This window comes from Hippichthys cyanospilos, chromosome 8 (genome assembly GCF_059441005.1).
Source record: "Hippichthys cyanospilos isolate Australia breed blue-spotted pipefish chromosome 8, RoL_Hcya_1.0, whole genome shotgun sequence".
NCBI lineage: Eukaryota > Metazoa > Chordata > Actinopteri > Syngnathiformes > Syngnathidae > Hippichthys > Hippichthys cyanospilos.
Window position 1 is genome coordinate 12279952 of NC_142376.1, and position 26738 is coordinate 12306689.

Here is a 26738-nt window from a genome sequence, read left to right on the forward strand (position 1 = left end):
CTGCGGCGTAGAGTGTCCTTGTACCAGGTGCACGAATGGACACTCATATGTTTGAACATGGTGTCTTATAGACAATCTGCGACAAGCAAGTCCAATAAAAGAACACCGCTCAGGTTCACATTAGGGTGTGTGTGTGTGTGTGTGTGTGTGTGTGTGTGTGTGTGTGTGTGTGTGTGGGGGGGGGGGGGTTAAGTAAGAGGTAAGAATCAATGCCCCTATATTATATTGATCCTCCCTTCTTACTACATCCTTCCTACATGTTTGTGTTACTAGAAGGTAAATGGGTGTCACATTTAACACACTTACGCTGAATTTAAGTTGCATGTAGTAGTGCAAAGTAGACACATCCAGGTTAATTGTTTGCACAACTTCTTTGCATTGCTCACCCAATTATTGCTTGTAAAAATTAAGATTTGCTTCGAATGACAGTTCCACAGAATGAAGTCATCAACAAATTTGATATTTAAGAATATATAAGAGTTACTTGTACACAACTGCTATGAATGGTTGGAGTACATTGAGGTAAAAGGCTAAAATAAATCAGTCGTTTACCTTTCATTTTTGGTCTATATTTGAAAGGCCCAAATTGGCCAATTAGCCAGGCCATACTTACTACTGTGATGCACAATTCACCTTTCATGTTTGTATAATTTAAAAAAACAACACAAGAGCAGAGTCAGTTATTTAGTGTGACTTTATTGAAAAGGACAATACAATCCTGTGCCTTTCAAAAAAATCCAGAGTACTTATGGAATTCAATTACAGCAATAATAGTGTTGCTTAAAGTGAATTTTGCAATTGTTAAATAAGTATGAGTAAGGACTTTTTTGAAGTAGTACTTTCACAATTGGCACTTGACATACAGTCACCATCTTTGAATTCCTTTTTACTAAACCTTAAACACAATAGTGTTCCAAAATCCCCTGGCACCAGAAAAGTCAAAACAGCCTTGTTTCCATACATGCTGGTTGAAAACCCTCAAACTGCCCACTGAAGGCAAATATTAATGTAATATACAGTATGTCAGTCCACCGTACTTTTAACCTTTGACGAAGGTACGTGTTACACACCATCCAAGCAGGAGGGTTGTGTTTGAGAAGATGACAAACAAGATGGTTAACAGAACATAGTGACTTCATCCTTTGTCAGTTATACAAGAAGGCATGTGGATGAATTCTTTGGAAGACCAGAAACACATTGAGCTCTGAATGCCAATGGCATGTTGGTTAACCTACCCATCACACTGTACAACTAAGTGCTGAGATAAGGTCATACATTCCTTGTAAAACTGTCAAATTGTCAAACAAACAATTCTCAGCACTTGTTATGCATCAGCTCCAGCAAAACTTTTGTGATGGTTTAAGAAGTTGGCTACAATCACCCACAACAATTGTACGCATCAATCAGACATGTTATGGCCATGTGTCGGATTTCCGATTGCTGTGTAAAAGAGTTGTGGGCTTTATAGGAGACATTACCTCCGAGCATATTTAGTGTTTTGCATATTCAAAAGGCGGCATTGACTGGATGAAAAAAACATTATGCAAAGAGGCTGCTAAGAAGTATGATGATGATAGTCATCCCCTTTCTCTCTGAAGCAGAACATGATTTGAAAATGCTCTTCATTTTAGATTTACGTGTTACATTCTGACACCTTCCAAAAAAACTAATTATTTGATGTCACAAAGCAAATGTATCAATCAAACTAAAAGGCAAAAAAAAAAGACAGGCAAAATTAACTCCTTCAATGCAATCACTTTCTTTCACGTGATGAACTAAATTTCCTTCAGCGTCCAAATGTGTTCAATGTTTAATGTATCTCATCCTCAGTATTTATGTTTCATCATTTGAGAAGAGCAGATAACTGCTGCGTGCCTTCATTGCAGGCACCTGGTGGGAATGAGCATAAATTACATGCTGTCGTCTATCACGCTGATAGAATCTATTGATTTATTTGGGTTGCAGGATCATTTTTAGATATAAAAATGCCTCAGTTGCAAAATAATTTAAATTCCAGCGAATTATTTTTATATCATTTGCCACTGTCAAGTAAACCTTGAATGAAAAACAGGTGGTGAATTTTCCACAATTTCAACGGTACTTGTAAATCCACGCTGGATGCATTTTCAAATATTTTAAAGCACAACAAAATAACAGTTAAGTCAACTTAAAAAAAAAGGGATGCGACATTACAAAGATTGAATACAATAGTAATATTTACAACAGGTATGTAAGGTCCATTTCAACTTGATAATTATGCATACATGCCTAAAGCAATAAAATAAGTAACAAGTGTGTAAAGAGAGGTCACACTAGGGCACATATTTAAAGGCAATCAGTGAGAGGAGTTTCCTGAATGGAAAACTGATCCTTGGTATTCTTAGTACAGTATCCATGCTAAAATGTGCTAATCACTAAATTGCGCAGCTTTCTGTCATTACACAGCAATTGTGTAATTGAAGAAAAAAAAATACAAAAACATCCAAAAACTGAGTAGTGGAAGTCGAAATACATGGAACTATTAAAATCAATGAATAATTAAATTAGTTTCTTTGGAAGTAGGCATGGGCCAATAACTAGTTGACAGTTTACCATGATTGTACAAATCCATAGTTTTAATTACCACAAAGAAAACCTGCAAACTCTACACAGGAAGACCTATGGAATACTACTTGGACTCTGACCTATGAGGCGGACGTGCTAACCACTCTGCGATCCTGCTGTGTCCACCACAAACGACAAGTTTCAATTACCAAAAGCAATCAGTCACCAATAATGGGCAATTCTTTTGTTTTTTCAAGGGGACTTGAGAGTTGGCTGTCTTCTTCATGTACCAAATATTCAGAACTTTGCGTAAAAATGAAATTGGTGGTGTTAAAAAACAACCAATTTTTGACTTTTTTTTAAAGGACATTTTAGAGCTATAATTTTGGTACCTTGATGCTGCAATATTTTCGGTCACATTAGCATACCGTCAAGATCTAAATATTGTTCCATGCCTATTTGGAACCAATTAAAGGCAAACATTGTTTAACGACATTTGAGCTTTACATACAGTATGATGCAATGTTGTAGTTCAACTGAATTACATTCACTCATACGCGTTTGGCATTCTGTAAGACACCATACATTAAGGTAAAACAACTTTAAATGGCAGCAGATAATGTTGCTTGCTACAACAAAAATATTTTGAGACAGCAATATCACCAGTGAATTTGGTAACCCAAACATCAAAGTGGGAACACAAACAGCAGGAATGATTCATAGAAGATAATAAATCACTTTTTTAATTAAAAGAGACTTGGAATATTAAGACATTTATAATTTTTTTTTTTTTTTTTGTTTCACCACTGAAAAAGCCAGTGGTGTCATATCTTCCCATCCAATGATTTTTTGTTGTTGTTGTTGTTTTCCCACCTCTTTGGGCAGTTAAAGCAAAAAAAAAATAGGCAAATACCATCGGTGGGGTAAAGTTATCAAATGTACCTGGATGCAAGCCAATACAACAACACATGCTTTAACATTGTACGGAAGGAAGCTGCTTTCTCTCAAACGAATAAAACAGTGTAAACCTAAAGATGTGTGTATTGGATTTTTCAGCACCAAAGAAATGTGGTGATGTCACCATTATGTTTCTATGAGAAGCAGCAGTGTGATTCAACATTTTTCTTGCAGCTAAACGAAAATCAGAATGTGGTAACACCAAGACAAATGAGTAGTTTCAATCGAAGGATTTTTTGTCTTTTCTGAAAGTAAGGAAGACATCACGGTATTGAATAAGCCTGGACTGTTTACAGCATACATATATGAGGAAAGGTTCTGCGATAGACTGTCGTACAAAGGTAAAGTATTTAACAGATTAGAATTATACACACAGTACCTGGACGAACCCATAATACAAGACTTTTTGTACCAGTGTAAAACCATAAAGATCAAGGCCAGGGCATTGGGATACAGTAGCAATCAGACATAAAGTACCTTGCAAACACATTAGTATTCAAATGTAACACCATCAAAAAATACATAGGCCCCAGGACTTAATATTGAAAGAGGAAACAGCTGGTAAATAAAACAAAACAAAGCCAAACATCATTTAAAGGTGAAATAGCGTGATAATTCAATTCCAGAATAACAAAGGAAAATGCTTAAATTAGGACTACAGTATTGCACTTCAAGTAAAATATCATTTTCAGCTAAAAACTCGCCTGTACCCTTAAATGATAGTCTTCACAATTAATACAAAAGTAAGCAAAACCAAAGGTTTCAGATAGTGAATGTTGTTTTTTTTTTTTTTTTTTTCATTAGAAACACTAAGAAGCAATGGAGGAGAGCCAACCTGAGGACGCAGCTCTGGAATTAACAGCCTGACTAAATGTGGCAGGCTTAAGACGTGTGCTTAAGTGTAAACATAAGTGTTACAAATGGTTTAATCACAATCACCTTCTAATAAACAGCATACGCTTGCTTCAACAACTTCAGGTAAACATAAATTTGGCTTCTTTCGAAAACTGAAGAGCTTGTAAGCAAAATAAAAGCTGAGTGGGCAACACAATGCTGTTGCCTCACAAGTGCAAATATTAAAACTGAAACAGCTGTGTAAAAATCACTCTTCGTTTGATTAAAATGCGCTGAGATCATGTCATTTTTAAGTACCTAAAATGCACAGTATTGTTCACATCAAAGTTTATGAGTGAAATTGTGTCATTGAACTTGTCGAAACAGTTAAGCGTTGAATGTCGATTAAAACTCATATTGAAAAATCATGGAATTTTCCCTCCACTTCATTTAGCCCAGAACATCCTGATGAAAACACTACTGCCCCCGGTGCCTCTTTGTCTTATTTTTTATTGAGTTTACCTGCCTTTTTCTTAGGCTCATAGGGTGTCCGCAGTATGCTTGGTGTTTCCTCCATGACACGTACCAGCAGGTTATCTATGTAGTCCTCCAGCTCCCTGATGTGGGCATCTTTCTTTTTCACCACTTCTTTCTGCTTGATGAGTTCCTGCACCACTTCCTCAAATGACAAGTTGTTATAGGGAGCCATACTCCGCTTTATCGCCTCCTGGACATGGGAAACACATAACAAATAGATTTGTATTTCATCTCAGTCAGAATCGGATACGCATCATGTTTAGAAATTGTTTAGTGTTGGTACCACTGTTGCCATAGTTACCATGAAAAAGTCCATGTAATCAATACTTGCTTTGAAAAGTAACTAAGATACATTACAAGTTAATCATTACATTTCGCTGAAACCGACCACCCTGCTTAACATAAAAATGACACCAGTTTTATCAATCAACTGGAAGAGTGTTTTTAATAGTGACGTTGAAGAACAAAGTTTGTTTTTATAAGACATTATTTTTTACTTCTAATTATTTTACTTAAAAAGGGACTTTTCAGAATTTGACTACATTTGCTACATATTTTCATTTAAAAAAGGCCCTCTAGACTTAATGAATTTTAATCATTTTCAAAAAAAAAGCCAGCTGTGTTCAAGCTAAGGCCTGCGAGGCATTTGTGGCCCACAGACCATTGTTAAACCATTAAATTGAATACTGATAAGATAAATAAGATAAATAAAAAATATGTAAAATCAAAATAGTACTAGATGTACTCATGACACTGTGACAAATAAAATATGTCAAATTGTTTATTTATTTTTATCAGTTGGGTCCAAATTGTGAACATATAAGATGAATGATTCCCAAGAAGCTGCAATAAAATCTTCTGTTTTGGTCGTAGAGTGAGCCTTCTGCTGCTATTCAGTGCAGGTAGATATTTTCTGGTGGCCAATAGGGCCTCCGCTACCCCAATATTAAACTATTTGCTTTATAAAATGCTCTTCGAGTAGCAGCTTAAAAAAATGCCTCAATATATACAGTATATTTGCAATTGATTGACTGATTTTGGCCAATTCTGTTTAAAAAATCTTCCACAGTGTCCCTTGGGTCCCAAAAAACTTTTTTTCTTATCTGATACAAACTCAAAGCAGTCACTGTTCAATATCAAACGGTCCACTTATCCGGTGTTCCAATATGCAATGCTGTTTCTTTAGAGACTTGAGTGAATACTACAGTGTTAGGCATCAGATGATTTTGTAATTTAATGTTCATTACGAGTTTTATATTGCACCATGAGTGAGAAGTGTGAGTTTTCATTTAAATCTTGTCAATTTTTGCTCATTGGTGCCTCTTGTAGGCAAATAAATGAAACGAGTAAGAAATTATGCTTCGAGTTACCTAAATGACGCTTTATATGCATCAACTAATAAAATGTCAGAGCTCAACTTTTAAAACACACTAAAAATAGTGTAATTTTCCTGCTGGGAATTGACCAACAAACACAAGAATTAGACAAGAGAGAGATATCTTGGTGCTGATACTCAACTGCAACGGCATGTGCAAGTGTGCTAAGAGCAAACAATCCAAACATAATTAAGTGATCAGTTAGCATGTTACTGAGAAACGATGAATTTACTGTAGATGGCAATAATGTATAATCCCACACAAACAAAGTTATTTCCACTACAGCTTCATTTGCTGGATCTGATGGGTCACTGACCCAAGTGGCCCAAGTAGAGGTGGAATGTACAAAAAGTGTGTCAGAAAAGTTCTGGGACCATTCACAAATTTACACCTCTCAAAAGTAGCCTACTAAGTCTGGGTGTGCATAATAAATTCACTGCTATGGACATCAAAGGCCTTTTTTTTCCCTTGGCACAGCACAATGGTAGTGTTCAGGCAGATCCTGTATGAGAACAGAAGCTGTAATCGTTTTTAATGAGGGAGCACTTTATCACCGTAATGCTGGGCAACCTCCCCAAAATCGATAGTGCAGCAAAGGTTTGACTGTTTAAAATACCAGAGTTATCAACCCGCACTCCCATGCCTCAGTCCTAAGAGCACTGCAGAGTAAAGGCAATGGTGAACAGATCACCATTGGACTGGTTGCCAGGTGCCTTATCACTTCATGAGCACAAGGGCTACTGAGCAGGAGGGGGGACAGGCCAAAATGAAAATTCTCATAGATTTTGACTATTGAAGATCAAAAATGGATCTAATTAAAAGATAGAACCCATGGGCCATTTGAGACAGAATAGGAAAACTGACCATTGCGAGGAAATAGATGTTGGGTTCCCTTAGAGTGTACGACTCATAATGAGATGGCCTTCAGTGGCTGGTAGTAAAGTTCTAAATGTGGTCAGTTACTGGCAAAGTGATGATGGTCATTTCTCTACGATTTGGAGTTGAGAAGAAGATAAGGCGTATATTTGCCATCCTCCAGTTGTGCCATTACCGTTTCTAATGAGCTCAGCTTTGAGAATTTAAAAGCTTCATCCTTTGAAATGTGTTACACCCTCCCAAACACACACACACATACACACACACCCGTCCATGTGGTTAATTAGGGCCTTGAAGAGGAGGAAATGGGAGCTGGCATTTCTGCAAGCTAGTGCAGCATGTGCAGGGGCACATGTGTGGATAATGACAGACCTCAACACTCGCAAAGAAAGGTGACGAAAGCCATTATCAGCATCCCCTTTCTCATTTAAGCATCCCTTGAGCTATTTTGCGCTGCTGTATAGCAAATCACACATTTTAAAGTTTCTGAAAACAGAGACATATATTGTGTAAATATTAAAATAAAAACTATTTCATATTAACGTGCCTTTTCCTAAACAGAAGGTGCAAATACACACTGAAGAAGTTAACTAAGCTCATGAATATTTCACAGTAAAATACTTCATAGTCAGAGCAGACCTGATGATATGAGTGTGCAGCTGCTAATTAGTTGAATAGCACATCTGAATTTTTAGAGGCCACAGGGATCAATGTCACCAGCTGCTGCATCAAATGAGATTGGAGACTTGTTCTCTATTACAAAGTGTCAAAATTGTACAAGTCCATTCTTGCATCTTCACAAAATTGCATGAGAAATCATGGTTTGACATGCTAAATTGTGCTCGATGTCTCACAGTTTTCAAGACGTTGGAGTCCTGTCCTCCTTGGCCCAGCGTAAGGTCTTGATTTCCAAGTTGCATTTTGTCACTATAAAAAAGAAGCAAAAGGTCAGGAAGGGTAAGTAAACTATGCGTAGATACAACTGTTAGGAAGCTCTGACTTCTGGTGGGAAAAACAAAACTAAAAGATTTATTTACTCGTGCTTAAATGTAAACTGTAATTGCGATGTTTGAAATACATGTGATTATGTATATTAAACCAGCGGTCCCCAACCTGCTGCTGCTGGCTGCTCTAAAATCCACATCATCCTTCTCACTATGTATGTAATATCAAGAGCGGCCAGAAGCGGTGCCGAAAAAAAACAAAGCTCAAGCACAAACGTATGAACTGTTAAACTAAATCATTTCCAAATTGTTATTTTGGGTGCAGCCCACGCGGCCCGATACCAGTTGATCCGGTCCGCGCACCGCTGGTTGGGGACCGCTGCATTAAACCACTTCAATGTATTAATACACTACATTAAGAATGACCAGTGAGCTACTGGATGACAAAAACTGCATTAAGCTGATGGACCTATGAAGATAAGTGGTTAATTGGTTGCTCTATCGCCTTAAAGAATCTCATTATGGTTGCTCAGAGGGCTCTGTTATCAAGCCAAAGCTCCCTAAAGAGCCTCTAATGACACCTTCCATTCTGATAAAGCACGGCATGGTCTCAGTGTTCCTCAGCTCTCAGTGGAAGTCAGGAAAAGACATAACAGGTTCAATGGAAACAAAAACACTTGACGGCAGACTGAGACATAGAAGGGAGTCCATGAGAGAAGCTTTCTAAGGCTAATGAGAATACTGTAAACATCCTGTAGTTTGGACGCTGTCAACCCAGGTTCTGTCTCATGGCCATGGGAAAGAAAATTCTCAATTTCATGAATAACATGCTAACAATAATGCATAGGTGTGCCAGTACATCAAACATGTTCAAGGATTGTGTACCTTGCTTTTAAGTTGGAGCTGAAAGGGTTAGAGTACACTTGTGAGTCACCACTAAAAGGGTTGGGGGAACGCAGGTCTCCAGAACTGCCCGAACGACCCCCATTGCTGGTCTTGCGGCCATCCTTCTTTCCAGTCATTCGTTCCAGTAGGCTGATCTTCTCCTTTTTCTCCTTGGGCTTGTCCCACAGCTGCCCTTGCTCCCCCTCGAATGGGTTGCGGTTGCGTGGGAGCGTGGCATACTTCTGTGGCAGGGTGTCACTGATATCAGTAAAAGGGTCACTGTGTGCCTCGTTGTCTTGAAGGCCTGGCACCTCACTCTGGGAACGCTTGTGAGGACCAGCTGTACCTGGATCCAAGAAACAAATTGTTTATTGGCCTTTACAGATTACACATACTGACAGAATTGTTGGTGCCTCTCTCATTAATAAAAGAAAAAACGCATTGGTCAAAGAAAAAAACTTGCAGCTAACAATGTAAACAAATTATTTTAATTGAAATGTACAACAGCAGATCGGACATTGTTACTGAATAGTGGTTAAACACATTCATTAACAGACAGGAAACTAGTATGGACAAAATTTATGTTGAAGCCCTTTAAAAGACTATTGTACTATATGGCATAGTGTATACTAAACTACAGATGGATTAGATGATGCAAAGGAGTCAGCTGACTCGGGAGATTAAAAAGAAAATAAGATTTATCAATTTAAAGGTAAGTAAGATTATTTCAAGAGAAGCCCATGATTTCAGTTTCAGTACAGTTACCATTCTGGTTGAATGGATCACAGGACAGTCACCAGCAAAATGGTTATCTATGTTGCTGCGCCTAAAATTTGGCAAGTCGTCAAAATGTGTTCGTGTGTAAAAGCAATCCGTGACACATAGAAGGATTGGACAAGAGACCACTGCACCACAGCAAATCAGATGTATGCAAATACATTTTCTAATAGATCATGTTCACGCAAAAATCAAGAAGACAAGTAAGAAAAAAAAAAAAACTGCCCGAAACATGCCAACTAAGAAAGCGTTTAGACATGAGACAACAGCGCAGTCTGCTCACGAATAGTGGGCTAAAATATCTCCTGAAAGGTGCTTGAGGGTAATTGCAAGTTAGAAAAATTGCTGGACTGAAATGATTGCCTCAAAAGATTGTACAACTAAATGTTAAACGTACCATCATTTTGTTGAGGCCTGTTTTATTAGTTTAAAAACTATACATTGAACCACAATTCAAAAACATGTTGGGTTTTTATTGTTGAAGTTGTATTTAATACGTTTGTTTGATTCAAATTATTTGTGACCACTTTGGGGTTTTGTTTCAATCGCTGCCACAATTGTTGCATATTAAATAAATATAAACAATACATACAATAAAATGATATACAAATACAGTAAATTACAGTAGCTTCTCCTGAAGAAAGGCTTTGCTTTCATTTTTTTTTTCTTTAATGGTAATTGTTGTAATGCACAGGTTGTTCCCAATATTATTGTATTGGGATTGTATATGTATCCTGACCTGGTCATGAAATGTGTGACCTCTTTGAATCAAAACTCCTTTGAGATGAAACATGGGGAAATGACTTGTAATTATTTTAACACTTGTATCCATTTATCTAACTCTGTTATATTTAGTGATACACATTTCTAACCATGTAAAGGTACTACTGTACATAAATGTTGGAATTGAAAATGGCACGAAACATCATTCAACCACTTCATACAATAGGGATATAAATCTGGATTCAATCTTTTACTTTTACATCTCCTTTCAACAGCAACACTTCAAAAACATCACAAAACATTTTGGCTACTCACCACTTTCTTCTATAGAATTCATGGAGTCCAGTTTGGGTCGAAAGTGGGTCCCAATGAGATCTGACATGGAGTGGGCTGCAGAGAGTTTCTGGGCCCCTGAAAGCAGTGATCTCTTAGCCTTGGTTTCGGGCTGTGCTCGCAGTTCTGGGGCAGTTGGATGATAATTAGGGTCTGAGTCGCATGCTGCAGAGCGAGGTAGGATGGCTGAAGACGTGTCACTGTCTTGTTTGCGGCCCTTCACTTTCACCTTAAGTTTAGCAAAAGGTGAGCGAGGCTTTTCCTTCATGGAGAGGTCAAACATACTGGCTGTCATATTATTCCGCATAAACTGGATGCTGACTTGGATGCGTCCTCGCTCTTTCTTCTTCTTTGATGGCTTGGACTGCAAGGTATACCAGCTAAAATGAAAACAGAGAAAGCTTAGCATATTCAGTGGGGGTATTTATATATTCATAAAAAAAGAAAAGGATTTATCTGTGTTGATTATCCATTTAAAGCAGAACTCCAGAATATATCACAAGATTAATTTGAGCATACTAATCCAGAATCTTGACATCAATTCAGAAGCTCAAGTCTTTTGATTTTTGGAGATTGTGTCATTCAGGACAGACATTATTCTTCAGAAAACAGAATAGAAGAAACGGGACATTTTTGAATAGGAGTATTTCAAGCTTCCTTTTGGGGTTGTATTCATTTAACCTCCTTGTGTTTTCAACTGGAAGTAATGTGATTTGTGCATTGAAATTTAAGTGGCATTTGGACAAATCCGGTCTTTGTAGAGAATTGCAAAGACGAGCAATCGGGACATTCAATCGCAGGGTGACCAACCATTTCTGAGATCTAAACAGTCATATCCTCTGTGTTATGGGAACTGTAGAAAAGACAGTTCAAGAAACCACTATTGATGAAACAAGTAAATATTTTTTCCCCCAATCAACAATGTAACAATACCTAAAACAACACAAAAAGAATCTAAAAATGACCGATGAAAAGGTGACCTTTTTACGTACAGTATTTTGCTTTTAACGAGATGTTACTATCTGTCAACACAAGAAATACTGGTATAAAATAACTGCAGCTGTTAAGTGCTATTCTAAACCATCGAGCTCGTGACCCAGTAGCCGACTCATGACGGGGTCCATTTCCCAGGCTACGCGCCACGCTCAGTCAGATCAGCAGCCACAGCATGCCGCTGCTTTGGAGCCAGCATTGGAGCGCAAGTGTGTCTCAAGGCCAAGATAAACCTCCCTGTGCTTGGAACCACAATCCTCCTGGTCGGCCCCTGGACCGCTGGGAAACTCCTCACAATCAACAAACACAGGTGTGCGATAATTATGGGCTGCCTCCTCAGATATCAAGACAGTCTTTCCTCCCCAATATGTCAGTTCAAAAACATCACAAATGGGCCGCAACAAATGCAGCACGCAGACGGTAAAATGTGGTCATAGTACCTTGGGTCTTGGTGTCATTGTCAGGCTTGCCGGCAGTGTGGGAATGGACCGCCAAGCAACATGGGCCGTATCCATTACCAACGCTCAGCTGAAAAGGTCTACAGCCTTGAACTGAATCTACTCAGGCACTAAAGGAAAAAAAATATACGTCCGACTTTCGTACTGATTATAACATATTGCAATTCTCTGAACTGATGGGCAGAGAGGAAGTGCTAATGTATTTCCATTTTGGTGAACTAATTAGCACCAGATCCAATTTAGTCGAACTGTTCCTGTTTCCTTTCCTGTGTGTTGTAAGGGTCAGCTCTACCTAATCTTTTAGTTTACACTGCAATTAATAAACAGTTGTACTATAATTAATAAACAGTTTTTTTAGTTTGTGCACTGCCTTTCAGTAGTTAGGCCTTTGATCAGCCATTGGGAATGCAAATGTAAGGCACAGTAAAACAACTTCAAAATTTCAAACTGATGAAAGCCTATTTCAATGTCCAACACAGGGGTGTCGAACTCTTTTCTGTGGCGGGCCATTTCTTAGCTACAATTTCCCTTATTGGGCCGATGTGATGAGGAAACCGAGTAAAACTTACATTGTCTCATAGTATAATTACAGTCCAAAACAAATTGATGGCTTAAGTTTTTAAATCAGAAGTAAAACATAACCGTTTGTTGATTTATTGTTAAGGTTACTGAAACAAAACAAACAAAAATATAGCAAAATCTCAACATTATTATGTATTATTATTAAATAAATTCAAATTGTGGAACCCTGTTTAGCAAGGGTCATGGAAATTGACATGATTCACTTTCGCGGACCATATAAAATGAAATAAATTTCTCTGAATGCATTAAAATGGGTGGCAATTATATGCAAATTTTTACTATTCACAGGCTGACCTGAGAGCTATTCCAAGCAGATTAAGATTAAAAGTAAGTTTGTTGTTATAAAGAAAGAGGGGCAATCTCCCAGTCAACAAAGAGAGAAGACGGCGCTATCAAACTATCTATTGAGTTTTAACTGCTATTTTACTCGCCATCAGGGGGCACTATTAGCTAGTATACACAATCAGGTGTGTTACTGTTGTGTTGCTGCAGTATTATACCAATCTGAATGTGTCGTGTGATGTTGAAAATATGTTGGTGTAGCTCTTTAGTCTGTGTTTGAGGCATGAATTGCTGAAACCAGCCATTTTGGAAAAAAAAAAGTTTTGAATAAAAACAATTTTAAAAAATCCACTTAGCATTGTTCTGTGTAAATACCTGATATTACAACTTGTGTGTGTTAGACATGTGTGGCATATACATGACAAAAATAGTTTTTGTTTTTGCAGTTTATAATCGGTCTGCTTTATAGTGCAAAAAATATAATTTATGTTGCACTATGTATTTTATGGGTTACAAATAAATCCATTTCCAATTTTCCCTTTCTCCTTCAGTATTTAAAATTTCTATTTCTCCCCACGCAAGTGTACCATAATCTACATTTATAATATGACGATTAAGACAATGGAACGTCTACAAATATGTTGCACTTTCTACATGTCCACTTCTAAAACGAACCATTGGTCAGTATAGATGACAAACATAAAATCATCCCATTGTCAGCCCTGGTCAACCAGACCTCAATCCCATTGAAAACTTAAATGAGATGAAGAAAGACACTGTAATAGAAGGGTTAACAGATGCTGTTTTGTTGGCAAAAGTTCAGACAGAATAGTAACATCGGGGGCGCTAACAAATTGATTCAGTTAAAGGTTGGATTTGTACTTTTCTTAAAAAAGTCCCTTTTTACTAGAAAAGGATTAATTTATTAGAAGCTAAAGAAAACACCTTAACCAGGGGTGCCAAAAATTACAATGCGTGCGGTAAATTCTGTATATAAAAGATCTATTTACATTCATATACAGTTCACAATAAGTACGGTATATTGTGACTCGGTGGATGTCATACATAGGGGATTCTTTTCACTTCAAACTTTGTGAGATAGGGAGGAAATTGTATTGAGTTGATACACACCTGAACTCTGCACTCATTCAAATAACAACATCCTAACTTATTGTGTGAACCTTACATGAGTGTACATTAGAAGGACAATTATACATACATACTGTAATGACGTACGGATTTACAGTAGCAACACATGCCACATTACAACCTAATACTCACTCAGTTTTCTGTCGCTGCTTGTTGTCAAACACTTGATTGAGGTTGATGGACCTCTGACCCAGGAACTTGTCCAGCCCGACCAAGGACCGATGCATAACAATGAAGCACAGCTCATAGATTTCTGGGTTGCCATCCATAAGTAAGCCAGGGAGTTCAAAGGAAGCTTCTTCTCTCCAAACAGGGCTGAGTGTTTTCTCCGCCACCGATGTTGAGTACTTTTCCTTGCCCAACTGGATGATAGTGTATGCATCATTGGTGCCATTTTTGCCCTTGGGCTGTAAACCATCAGCTTGAAGCACAGTGGCTTGGACATGAGTTGGAAACCACTTTTGAGATTGTTCACCCAGTGACATCGTCTGTAGTGGTTTTCAATTGGGCTCTTATAGTGTTCAAAAAATGAGTGCGTAATGAGAAAAAAACACATTTAATAAAGATTTGTTTCTCATGTTATTGTTGCCTGCTTAAAACAATACAAAACATAATAGTCACAACCCAGACATCCAAGCCACTGCTGAGTCATCTGGAGGGGAAGAGGAAAAAATGAATCCACATTAAGAGGGACAAGGAACAGAAATACAAATATTTTATAACTATCATAGGAATATGACACACATGTTCATGTCATAAAAGTGTATGTAACAGGGGTTCAAAAGGGACTACACAGTGCAATCATTTCCATGGTTAAATTGCCAACTTAGTGGAAGTAATAAAAGGACTATACTATTATGTGCAACTACTGTACACCTACCTCTCCATAGACCTTCAGATACGCAATATCTGTTTGTAATATAACATACATATAACCCTAAGCTTAATGTATCCACATTCATTCTTAAATCACATGGTTTTATTATCTATGTTGTGTGACGACATCTAGAGATGCATCATAGTGCATATCCACTTATCTGTGACACAGCAGTTTGACGGACATTGTCTTGTTAAATCTAGTTCATGTGGTTTTATTTGCAGAGGTTCCGGTCCCCGATAATCTATTCAACCAATTGTATGGCGATGGTGACAAAAGGTGGTTTTAACATAAGGTGTACTGTACATAAACTGAATCCGTGTGATTTTACTCCCCTCCCATTGTACACAACGAACAAAATCATGTTTACATAAAAAAAAATCAAGTTACTGCATTAACGCTATCAATAACCACCAGACAAGAACGATTCCCGAAAGGATTTTGATATTGTTTAAATCACAGGCGACATAACATTAGCTACAATGCAGCTAACTGCAGCGCTAGCAGTTCGACAAAGCTATGTAAACTATTCTTACCTCGCTGTCACGTACAGCGATCTTTCAGTCCGATATGATGCGGGTCCATTCATGCACAAATATTGTGTTGTTTAGCGGAAAAACACTGCTTTGAAGTACAAATTTGAGCAGGGTTTGTTACACTTCTTTCCCAATTGCTGTCGAGCAGATGTTAGCGCCGCTTCCGTGTTTGACGTCATTTCCTTCTTACGCCGGCAGAAATTGAGGAAGTACTGTACAGTGAACCAGTAAAATAGCCAGCTGTCTTATGTATTCAAACCCACGAAAACAAGAAAACCGACGAAATTTATAGCATTATAGAAACTGAAATAGATTTGAAATGCTTAATTTTGCCCCATGCCCTATTTAATTGTTGGCTCAAACTAATGTGTGGATTGTGCTTTCTGTCTTACAAGTAAAGTGTATACTTACTTCTTAGTCGTTAGCTAATTTTTTGTATTTCTTCAGTACACAACATGGGGTAACTAAGGACACGTTTTTTGTGCAAAACTTTAAAAACTAGACCCAAATGTCCATCCATCAATTATCCTGCAAGTGTCACAGGCATGCTGGAGCCTAACCTAACTTTCTTTGATTGCCTGCCGATTGCAGAGCCTACAACGACAAACAACCATTTACACACACACACACACACACACACACACACACACACACACACACACACACACACACACACACACAGCTATGGAAAATTTAAAGTGTCCAGTTTACCTACCCTGCATGTTTTTGTAACGTGGGAGGAAATGAGAGCGCCCAGAGAAAACCCACATAAGAATGGGGAGGACATGCAAACCACTCAGGAAAGAAGGAGCTGAAGATGAATCCAGGAACGCTGCACGCGAGATGGACATGCTAACCTACAACCGGGACAGCTGACCTAAACTTAATATTGACTAAATGTCATTTTGATAAAATTTCAACTGATCCAGATAACTGATTCCAGAATTAAACATTTTGACATTTTGGCTTCGGAATCCTTGAAAAAAAAGAAGAAGAAAAAAAAACAACAATGTTGATATATTTCCACTATATATGCATGGTGAGAATCTAATCTAGATTTGATCACAGTTACAAGAGGTAGCAAGGAAACAAATAATACAGAAACAAATATATTTGATAACCTTTTTTTTTTTGATGGGTGGAGGTGGGTGGGGAGAAGAGAGAATGGCATTTTAGGAGGTACTCCAGGTACCTCCTACCTCCTCTTATTTGGTACAGTATTTCTAAAACTTTTTTCACTCATTAATTTCTCAGGACAAATAAAATTTACTCAGAAAGAGTATGTGATGTGTGATGTGAGCATGTGTGTGTGTGTGTGTGTGTGTGTGTGTGTGTGTGTGTGTGTGTGTGTGTGTGTGTGTGTGAGACACGTGTGTGTATTTTACTGGAGAGCAAAATCATACAAACAACATAAGTGCTTATGTCTCTTGTGTGGGACATGGAGGCACAGATAAGAGGTTCCCTTGAATGAGCACAGATGTGATTGTCAGCCCACTTGACAAGTGCATCTTAACCAAACACACCAAACCAGACTGTTGGTTTTATCGTGATGCTGCTTCAACTACCATGGTACACACAAGCAGGCTGAAGCACTGGCTAGGCCATCTATCAAATACTATGCTACAGATTTAAAAAATATATTTGCTATATTTTATGAATGCCGGGTTTGTGAAATATAGTTGCTAAACTGAACAACAGTTTAAATCGGTGTAAAATTTGAAAATGACCTTATGTCAAATTTGAGAAACGGAAGGGAAAATTTCACACAACGTATCATTTTATGTGGCGCACAATACCAAGTAAAATGTGCCTTTTTCATGGTTCCTGCTAAATAAATTTGTTCTATACAAGATTTGTTCATCAAATCCCTTAACAGTAATTTAAGGCAGGGGCAGAGCAACAACCCTTGTCTCTCAATGGCGACTCTAATGGCCACCCCACACCAAGGAAAAAAAAGATGATTTTTTCCCCACGCCAATGGAAAAAAAAAGATGATTTTTCAGCTATTTTTCCATGCATGCAATTTTCTTGTACTCTTTGTCAAATGCCAGTTATTTACAGTATACTGTTTAGTTACGGTACAATTTATACAATAAAACACAATTCCTTGTTTTTTAAACTCTGAGTGTGCATTCCACCACCGGCCAACCCTCATTTAAGCCTTGTCCAACAGCTCCATTGAAAAAAATCTTCTCAATGAAGGTGCAGTGTGCAAAATTCCAAACTCTTCTGTGATCCTAAGTCTTCTGTTTTCACATTCAATTTGATGTCAACAGGTTAGCATAATCAGATGCAGAGAGATTTTCATAAACAGTATGTCATAATCCGCCCATTTTCTTAACTGCTTATCTTCACGAGGGTTGCGGGAGTATGTCATAATAGGATATATAATGTTTATGTTTTTCACTATTCAAATGGTTCTCCAAGGTAAACCAAAATTACAATTTGGCCTGTGGTGAAACTAAGTTTGACTCCCCTTATGTATTGTACACTCCCACAGAATAAGTACACAATGTATTTTTACCCTTTGTGGAATTTGAGATGTAATTTTACAATATGCTGCGGTAGTGGTACACATCCTTGAAGTCTACAATTATGCAAGTTATTGAGCAGGATAAATTCAAACGTCATCAACGTTATATATTGTAAAAGCGGCAAGTTATAGCTTTCTAAAATATAACAAAGTTGGACACCTTTTTGGTAACTGAATCAATGCAATGAAAGATGAAATGCTTCCATTTCGATAATCAACTCGTACTAGTGGTGGTCCTGTGAGACTACCAAGTATAATCTAGCACCTATTTTATTTTATTGGGAATATTTTATCAGCTGTTTTGTATATGAGTGATGTGTTGAATTTTTGAAACGGTGTCCTGATGCATGCTTATGATCCACGCAGCGGCAGAATGGATCAGAATGAATGAGAATAAATCAAACCCCATCCTAAACTATACCCTCCACAGGATGAAAATAACAGCGCACCACTCCTTGAGATAAAACATGAAAGACGCTGCATTCCAACATCACCTGTATCCTTTTATTGCCATCCACTGCTTGAGAATAGATTGCTGCATTTAAAAATAAAACATCAGTCTATAAATTAGGAAGCACTATGGTATGAACTCACTCACAAGGTCATAAACTGTCCAACATATAAGTCAACCAGCTTGCAAAATTTGGGTCCACATGCTCAACCATATTAGATGTGGCCCCTAAGGGCTGGCATCCTCTATTGTGCATATGGTTGTGATTAAGAGCACATTATTTAACATTACAGCATATATGTTGTATTACATTTTAAAAATAATATCTAGCCACCATATTGTCCATCTGCTCGGGGGAGCTGCTAAATTTATGCTCTGAATGTGAAGGTGATGTACAAGTTGCGCAGGACAGACTGATTTAAAAGGCCTTTAGCTTTTAGTTCAGCAATCAGTTTAGACCCTGAATACTTTTCAATGAGAAAAGGAGAGAGGCACACAAATCAACCCCGCTTTTGCTTTCAGGAATGTTTTGGTGGAAATTCATTGATATATGGATGCAGATGTGCAATTCCAGCATGAGGAGCCGAGCTAAGGCAGGCCACTAAGCCTCAGCCTTATGACTCCCTAAAAGTCCTCACTTCCACCTTTTAACCTCAAAAAAAGTTTGCGGAGGGGGGGGTCCAAGTGTAACCATAGTTTGCTCTGTTTAATAATACAAAAATATTTTTCTTTCCAGTGCTTTATGCACATTGCGTGTAAGATTTACACATCACTGCTGTATTTCAGAGAGAAAAAAATGCAACGACAGAAAACTAAGGACAGTTACATCAAAGAATATCATTGAATGTTTTTTAATGAGCTGCAGCAAAAGTGTTTTTTGGGATCTGTTTTGGAGATGGGGCACGTGGAAATGCTGGCGTATCCTGATTTTCGTGCAGACGCAAGCCTCATTGCACCTGTTTCACAATGTTCCCTCTAATTTGCCATGTGTCTGAGCATTCACACAAACTCTCTGATCATTCTTTGGACCATGGTGAGCAACATCAGACACGCACATGGTGTCCAAACCAGTGTTAGCCTGTCCAAAATGGACAAAGCGATACGTTTCTGTGGAATAGCGAAAATACAGTAGCCTATATGGAGAGTTGATGCACATTAAAGCGTACTGGAATTAAAAAAACAACATTACTATTCATGCATTTATTTTTTACATCCCCAAATATCTTCAAAAAACACAACTGAACTGCCACCATAAGTTTTTTACTAAAAACGTGGAAGATTTTACTGTTCGCAAATGAAGATGGCCGCACAGTAGCCGATTGGTTAGCATGTCCAACTCAAAGTGCAGAGGCTTGGATTCCTGGTTTGGCCTACCAGTGTGAAGTTTGCATGTCATCCCTGTGCCTGCATGTTTATTTTATGTATCTATTTATTTATTTTTATCCAGGTACTCCAGTTTCATCCAACATTCCAGAAACATGCATGGTAGGCAGGATTGAAACCTCCGACTTATGCCTAGGTATGACTGTAGAATTATTGGCTGTTCATCTTAAAAACAATTTAAACATCAAACAGATTATAAAGGTACAAAATGCAATAGTATAGTAATAGTTGATGATATACAGAAGCGGATTGGCTTCCCTGCTGTTAGAAGTGAAGCATTGAACTGATCAGAAACAGGAAGAAAAAATATTTATATGGCTGAACAAATTTCAGTATTTGTTCTTGCTTCAGATTTTGTGCATGCCATGCACAATTTACGGTCAGCAGCACATTCACTGGTCATGTTTCGTACGTTAAGGAAATACACGTCTCTGCCCTGAGATCGGCCTATAATTAGGAATATCATTGATCAGAAGTGCTTGGGAGGTGCTCTGATGACGAGAAAATGTTTATTGAACACATAGAAAATGGTAACTCAAAATAACATGAAAATGTTAACTCAAAATAACATGGAAAAATACATCTGTACTAAGATTGATTTATTATGCATCCGGCTAAACGAATATTTAACAACTTCAGCAATGAATGCAAATCATCATTTGAATACCTTTCATGCTATAAACATTGACATGTTAAGTACACCAGTGTGTATACAAATAATAAATGGGATAACTCTTGCATGCAATTAAATATTCATCATGTATGTGAATTTACAGACGCACACCTTCGTGCTACAGAAAAATGGAGTGGGATATATCATTATTTTTACAAGCTCTTGGTGCTTGAAGCAGAATGAAATCAGCTTATTACCAATTTCTACAAGCCTATAAGCATCCCACACAGCTACTCATTTTGTACTCTTTTATAGCAATTCGCCTCTTTTAAATATGAAATTAACATGTTATTCCCACTCGTGGAAGCACTGAACTCAAGTATTTTAAATAACATCTCAAGTCATGATTTTCAGAGCATGGATAGACACATAAAGTCAAAGTAAAAAAAAAGTCAAAGTTTGCTTTATTGTCAATTCTACCACATGTGCAAGGACAGACAGAGAATTGAAATTACGTGACTCTCTAACCTCGCAGGATTTATTTCCTTCTTTTTGAAACTGTTTTGACAGCTGCTTTACATACAAACATATCACACAAAAATATAAATGAGAAATTAGATAAACATATTGAGAATAGTATTTGGAGTATCTTCTGACATGTGCCATTCTTGAAAATCAAGTCGTTTGTACAACATTCATACAGTAAGTTCAGAGCGATTTACTATCTAATACTTTGTTTATATTTTGCAAGATTGCAACAATGTTTGTGTCATCTTACCGCTCATTTCATGAAAAGCTGGTCTAGGAGAGATTTTTTTTTTTCAAAATAGACATCTAACAATTTCAAGAATAACATCATCGATAAGAATGCAATTAATCACATGAATAAAAACTCAAAGGCAGAAACGTTGCAAATAAAATACTTGTATATTTTATGAGGAGAGAGAAGCTCAGTGCATCTTAAAAATTCCCCTAGCTGTTTAAGCCTAAATGGCACCATAACCAAGGAATGATTTGGGACAAGCCTGAGCTGGGGATAAATACAGATACTGTATTTATAATAACTATAAGCTTCATGAAAATGGAACCTTTGAAGATTCCTCTTTCTCGGAGACTTAACGTTTGATAACGTTTGATATTGTTTAAAACTGTAGGTTATTGAAGTGTAATTGAAATAAAAATGCCCTGTTCCAAAAGTTGTATTACCTCACCAGTTTGACCAGATGTTTTAGTCAATAAAGTTGGGTGTATGGGAAATAAAGCATGAAAAAAGTGAACTAAGCATTTATTTTCCTGCATTAAGCCCACATATGTCATCAAATTGTTTTTGCGCGAAGGAGAAATCTTTGTGGAACTCAGTGGCTTCTAGAAAACATGCTAAGAAGTAAATAAACATATTTAAATGCTGATTTTAATGCTTTTCCTGTTTTCAAGTAGCCCACATCAATTAGATGATCTCATTAAAAGATGTTAAGATGGATGCCAGTAAAGTATGCTGAAATCACCTCAAAATTGGTTTGACAAAAATATTCCTATCAAGGATTTTACACTTGTTACTAGCGGCCTTTAAACATTCAATTTATTCATTCATTTAATTTAGAAACAATAGTCCTTGTCCTTTACTAGAACAAACAAAACAAAAAACAAAACAACAAAAAATCAATTCAATTAATAGCAGGTTTACTTGATAAGGCAATCCTCAAACTTCTTTTTTTATAAACAACACAATTTGTGCGTACTTTGATGTTTTGAAAGGTGATGATCAAACTGCTGGCTGCTCTGTTATGACTTTGACAAGCATATTATTTTCTTGTGGTCCGAAATGTCCATAGTTGAAATGTGATTAAATAATACCTGTTTTAAACTTTTAAGCATATACAGTACATCCTCACACAGTTGACTCGAAGCAATATCAATTCTTTTTTTTCATAGAGGTCATAAAGAATTATGACGTGTGTGTCTATATGTGTGTGTGTAGTATGTGTGTGTAGTATGTGTGTGTGTGTGTAGTATGTGTTACTATGAGTCAGCTTAAACGTCTCAGGGTCAACTGTAGGTATCTATAGTCATTGTTCCCCAGGGTGGTTCCTCAGTCAGGTCAGATACTTTGTTGGTCTTTTTACATCCTTCTTGCTCTTCTTAACACGCCAAAGCACGTTACTGACACGTTGTCCTCTCCATACACGATAACTTCATATAGTTTTAACCTGTCTGCCAGATGTTTTGATTTTCGCAATAGTGTGTTAAATGCAGTTTCAGTACTTTTTTAAGTGATTTATGGTTTATTTATATTGCAACTTATTGAGTTTTTTTTCATCAAACAGACGTACAGTACTTTTTGAAATGTACTGTATCGGAGCTGAAACGAGTCCTCAAGTAATTTGAGTACCTCTTCAAAAAAAAAAACAATGCTCGAGGCATTTTACTTGCCACATATGCCTGCTTATTAGTGTACAGATAAAAATGTGATTGGATACTCACTGCAGAGAGGCGGTGCTATGTTTATCAACTGTGTTTAACATTGGAAGTTGTCAAATAAAGTTATTTAAAAAAAATGCTCAGCCAATCAAACAGTTTTGCTTGGTTGATGTGCACTAAAGGCATTGCATACAGTAAAGCCAGACTCACAGATATTTAGCAAAAAAATCAAATCTACTCACTTTTTTTAACCTACAATGGATGAAGAAGAGCAAAACGGAAATTTGAATGATGCGACTTTCAGCATTGGCATCCGTGTCAATAGAAAAATATTTTTATTGGAAGTTAAACACACAGACAAACTCTACAAGCAAGTCATTGTAGTCTTTCTGAGGAACGAAAGAATAGATTTTGTATTGAAATAAGTGTGGGACAGACGTTTTGTTCAGCCAAGCACTTGAATGATTTATTTTTCCATTTTTAATATGTTATCGTAATTTTATTGCATTCATATTTAATTAGTGGCAAAGAAATAAAATGATGTTCTCATATTAAACTGCGATTTGGTGGACTTCATAAAACTTTGTGGACAAACCATTTTAAATAATTATTAATTGTTATTTTTTTGGCGGTATCACATATATTGATACGTTTGTATTGCTGATGCGGGTGTCTTGATATTTAAATGTTCCGTAAAATAGTGTGTGTAGCCAAGTAATTGTACTGTGTTTTTCTGAGGGGTATTTATTCGAGTCAAATCACTGAAGGCCTACGTGTGAAACCCTCGGACCGCCACTGCCAAAAATACTCGATGACTGCAGCCCTATACTGTATGTTCCACTCATAAACGATAATGATGAAAAGTTTGCTCAGGTGACTGTAAAAATGTATTTGTTCATTTGTATTTTTAGAATCAAGTTAGTTTTATGTACAGAAGACGTGGGTGTATAAACTGATTGATGTAAGTATCTCTTTGATGATGACATACTGGTGACACAAGATCATTTTTGAACTGTCAGTGAGACAACAAAGGTCAAGGCCAGTGATGGAGAGATGTTCTAATGGTTTCATTCTTGTGTTATATCAACCACAAAAGGTTAGCCAGATGACATTAAGCAAAGCTGCCATGTTTGATTGGGAATTTGAGGCTCATGACCTTTTGTGATGTACAGAATAGCGTCTTACAGATAGTTTTCTATTCATATTCTTACTTCAGAAAAGGATCATGGTGTGACACTGTGACAAAAAAGTTACAATGGTTATTTTTTTTTTTTTAAGTATTTATATGAGTTTGACCCAGGAAGGTCAACTTGGGGACAGGAAATGAGGAAGGGATGGTACGCAACAGACAACTGAGTTGGAAAAACAAAAGCAAAGCTCAGTGGGTGATTAAGCACAGAGCTGGCAGTGAAAAAATAAGGAACTTTAAGTTCCGGTAGAACAGATAAAGAAATTCACATCCAGTGTTCCATTGATTACCTATAATCCACCCACCAACGTGATTGATTGCATCCCTAACCCTTTAATACACTCTTCAAAAAGTACCCAAGTAATTAGAATTTTATGTCATGTTCGGTTATGTTAATTTCAATAATCTTATTCTGAGGTTTGTAAAAACTCATTTTCATATGTGACTTTTGCCACAAATGTGCAATTTCCCACAGCAAAATGACAATATTCTCATCATTTGCCGCTGGTATACCCAAGAGCTGTTAAAAATAAATCAGTGCAAAGGCGGTTTAAGTATTTCTGTATTTCACTAATCATTTATGAAATGCATAATTATCGCAGTTGCTTGTTGATTGGATTAGAATTTATTGTTTTCTTTTTTCCTTGTTTATATATATATTATACACACATGCGCGCACACACACATACGCCTGTGCAAAGTTGCCAAGTCTGCAATAGAAATATTATGGATAATGGGCACACATATGGCTGGCAGAGCTGCACCCGGTCTCATATTTCCTGCAATGTGAATGACTAATCCATGAAATGTGTGGGCTGGATGATTAACACAGACACCAGCACTGAAAATATGTTTGCTTTGAAACTGCGAATGCTTTAAGAACATGAAACTATGAATAATTGGCAGAGAAAGGGACCCTGTTTAAATGTAGAACTTAGAATCACAGTTAATGACTAATTGCATTAAGTGAAAATAAAGTGCACTTTTGTTCGTGGCATAATTGGCTTTTTAATGTGGTAATGGTGATGACGAAGCCTCTGCCTCCTGTGATGCTTTTTGGAGTGAGCCCTCTAGCTCCCCTCCTAATAAATGCAGCCTGCACGCCCCAGGAAGGCACCATACCACTGATGTAGTGTGAAGCAAAACAAGCTTTACTTGTGTAATGTGAAATCTTATGTAAATCTCAATATTGATTGTCAACACTAAACTGAATTAGGAGTTTTGTTGATTTGTATCCAAATGTTCATTCAACTTGAGGACAACTTTTGCAGTAAAGTTGCGCTTGTTATTTAAAATATCTTTTTGACACTCACCAAGAGAATAAGATAAAAAAAAAACATTCAGTTTAATTACTGGGAAATGCAAACGTGATTTTTATTACATATATGTGAGGGGTCATGTCCAAAACAGAATGACAAAATAAAAACTTAAGTGATGTAAAACCAAGATAACATCGCATCTTTTTACGTGAAAAATGAATGTCAAATATCAAGTATAAGCAGAGGCGAAAATATCGCTGCTGCAGTGTACAAGGGCCCAGACTGCATATGGGCACATTAAAAACAAGTCCAGAATTATTTTGTATCCCACTTAGCTGTGACCACTGACAAACCTACTGAATGTTAAATTTAATTAATTTGTTGTCTCATTTTCCAACAAAATGCCAGTGCCGTACACGGTGCCATGTTTTGGCTATGTGATGATTGGCGTAATCTTTATGATTCACTCTGTTTAAATACAACAATGGAGAAAAGAAAATCAACCGAAATGAATAAAGTTGCTGCCTCTGTAATGTGTAAACTCGTAAAAAAGTGTATATATATATATATATATATATATATATATATATATATATATATATATATATATATATATATATATATATATATATATATATAAAAATCTGGAGACAAAATTGGTGGCAGTAGAAAACTGAATAAAGTAATTACTTAATGTAAAGGCCACAAATAGATTGTTTGCTGTTGCTGAAAAATCTAATCTGGCAGCAACCAGAAACTAGCTGCTTTTCAGTGAAAACTGGAGTGACATGAGGCGTTTAGAGCTGATGGAGTTCCTTAATCTAAACTGCAGGTTAGTTGCCCGATCTCCTCTTTTGTCACATGTTGCATAGGCGAAAGGGGCACCACTTAATCCAAATAGTGTGCCTTGTAGTATTATACCCGCTCCAATAAGTGGAGAGTTCTTCTTTTCGGACAATGGCCCAATAATCCAGGGCTTGAGCTCATGCTCTTGCTATGCTTCCTTCACTTGAAGCACTGATCAGAATCCCTTACGTTTGAAGCTATTTAATGTTTCGGAAAAGGAGGGGTTGCCTCGAGCATTTCATGCTTCTTAAAGGGCTAAAAAATGTGCACATAGTTGCAAAGAAGCAGTTTGAAATCTCTGGCTCTTATTTTCATTCTAAGATGACTGAAAAAACAATGGGTAGTGTGAACTCAAAGCAATACAGCCAATCTTGTGAACTAAT

General features: G+C 37.1%; 1 protein-coding gene across 1 annotated transcript; it reads right to left on the minus strand.

Moving 5' to 3' along the window:
- Positions 1-676: 676 nt before the first annotated feature.
- Positions 677-15814, minus strand: rab11fip2 (RAB11 family interacting protein 2 (class I)). The gene is made up of 6 exons (XM_088422226.1): positions 15664-15814; positions 14383-14902; positions 10769-11166; positions 8954-9299; positions 7979-8051; positions 677-5062 (listed from the first exon to the last, which is right to left on the minus strand). Exons 2-6 carry the CDS (start codon positions 14733-14735, stop codon positions 4838-4840), a joined length of 1395 nt encoding a protein of 464 aa, XP_088278352.1. The 5' UTR covers positions 14736-14902; positions 15664-15814; the 3' UTR covers positions 677-4837.
- Between the last annotated feature and the right edge of the window lie 10924 nt (positions 15815-26738).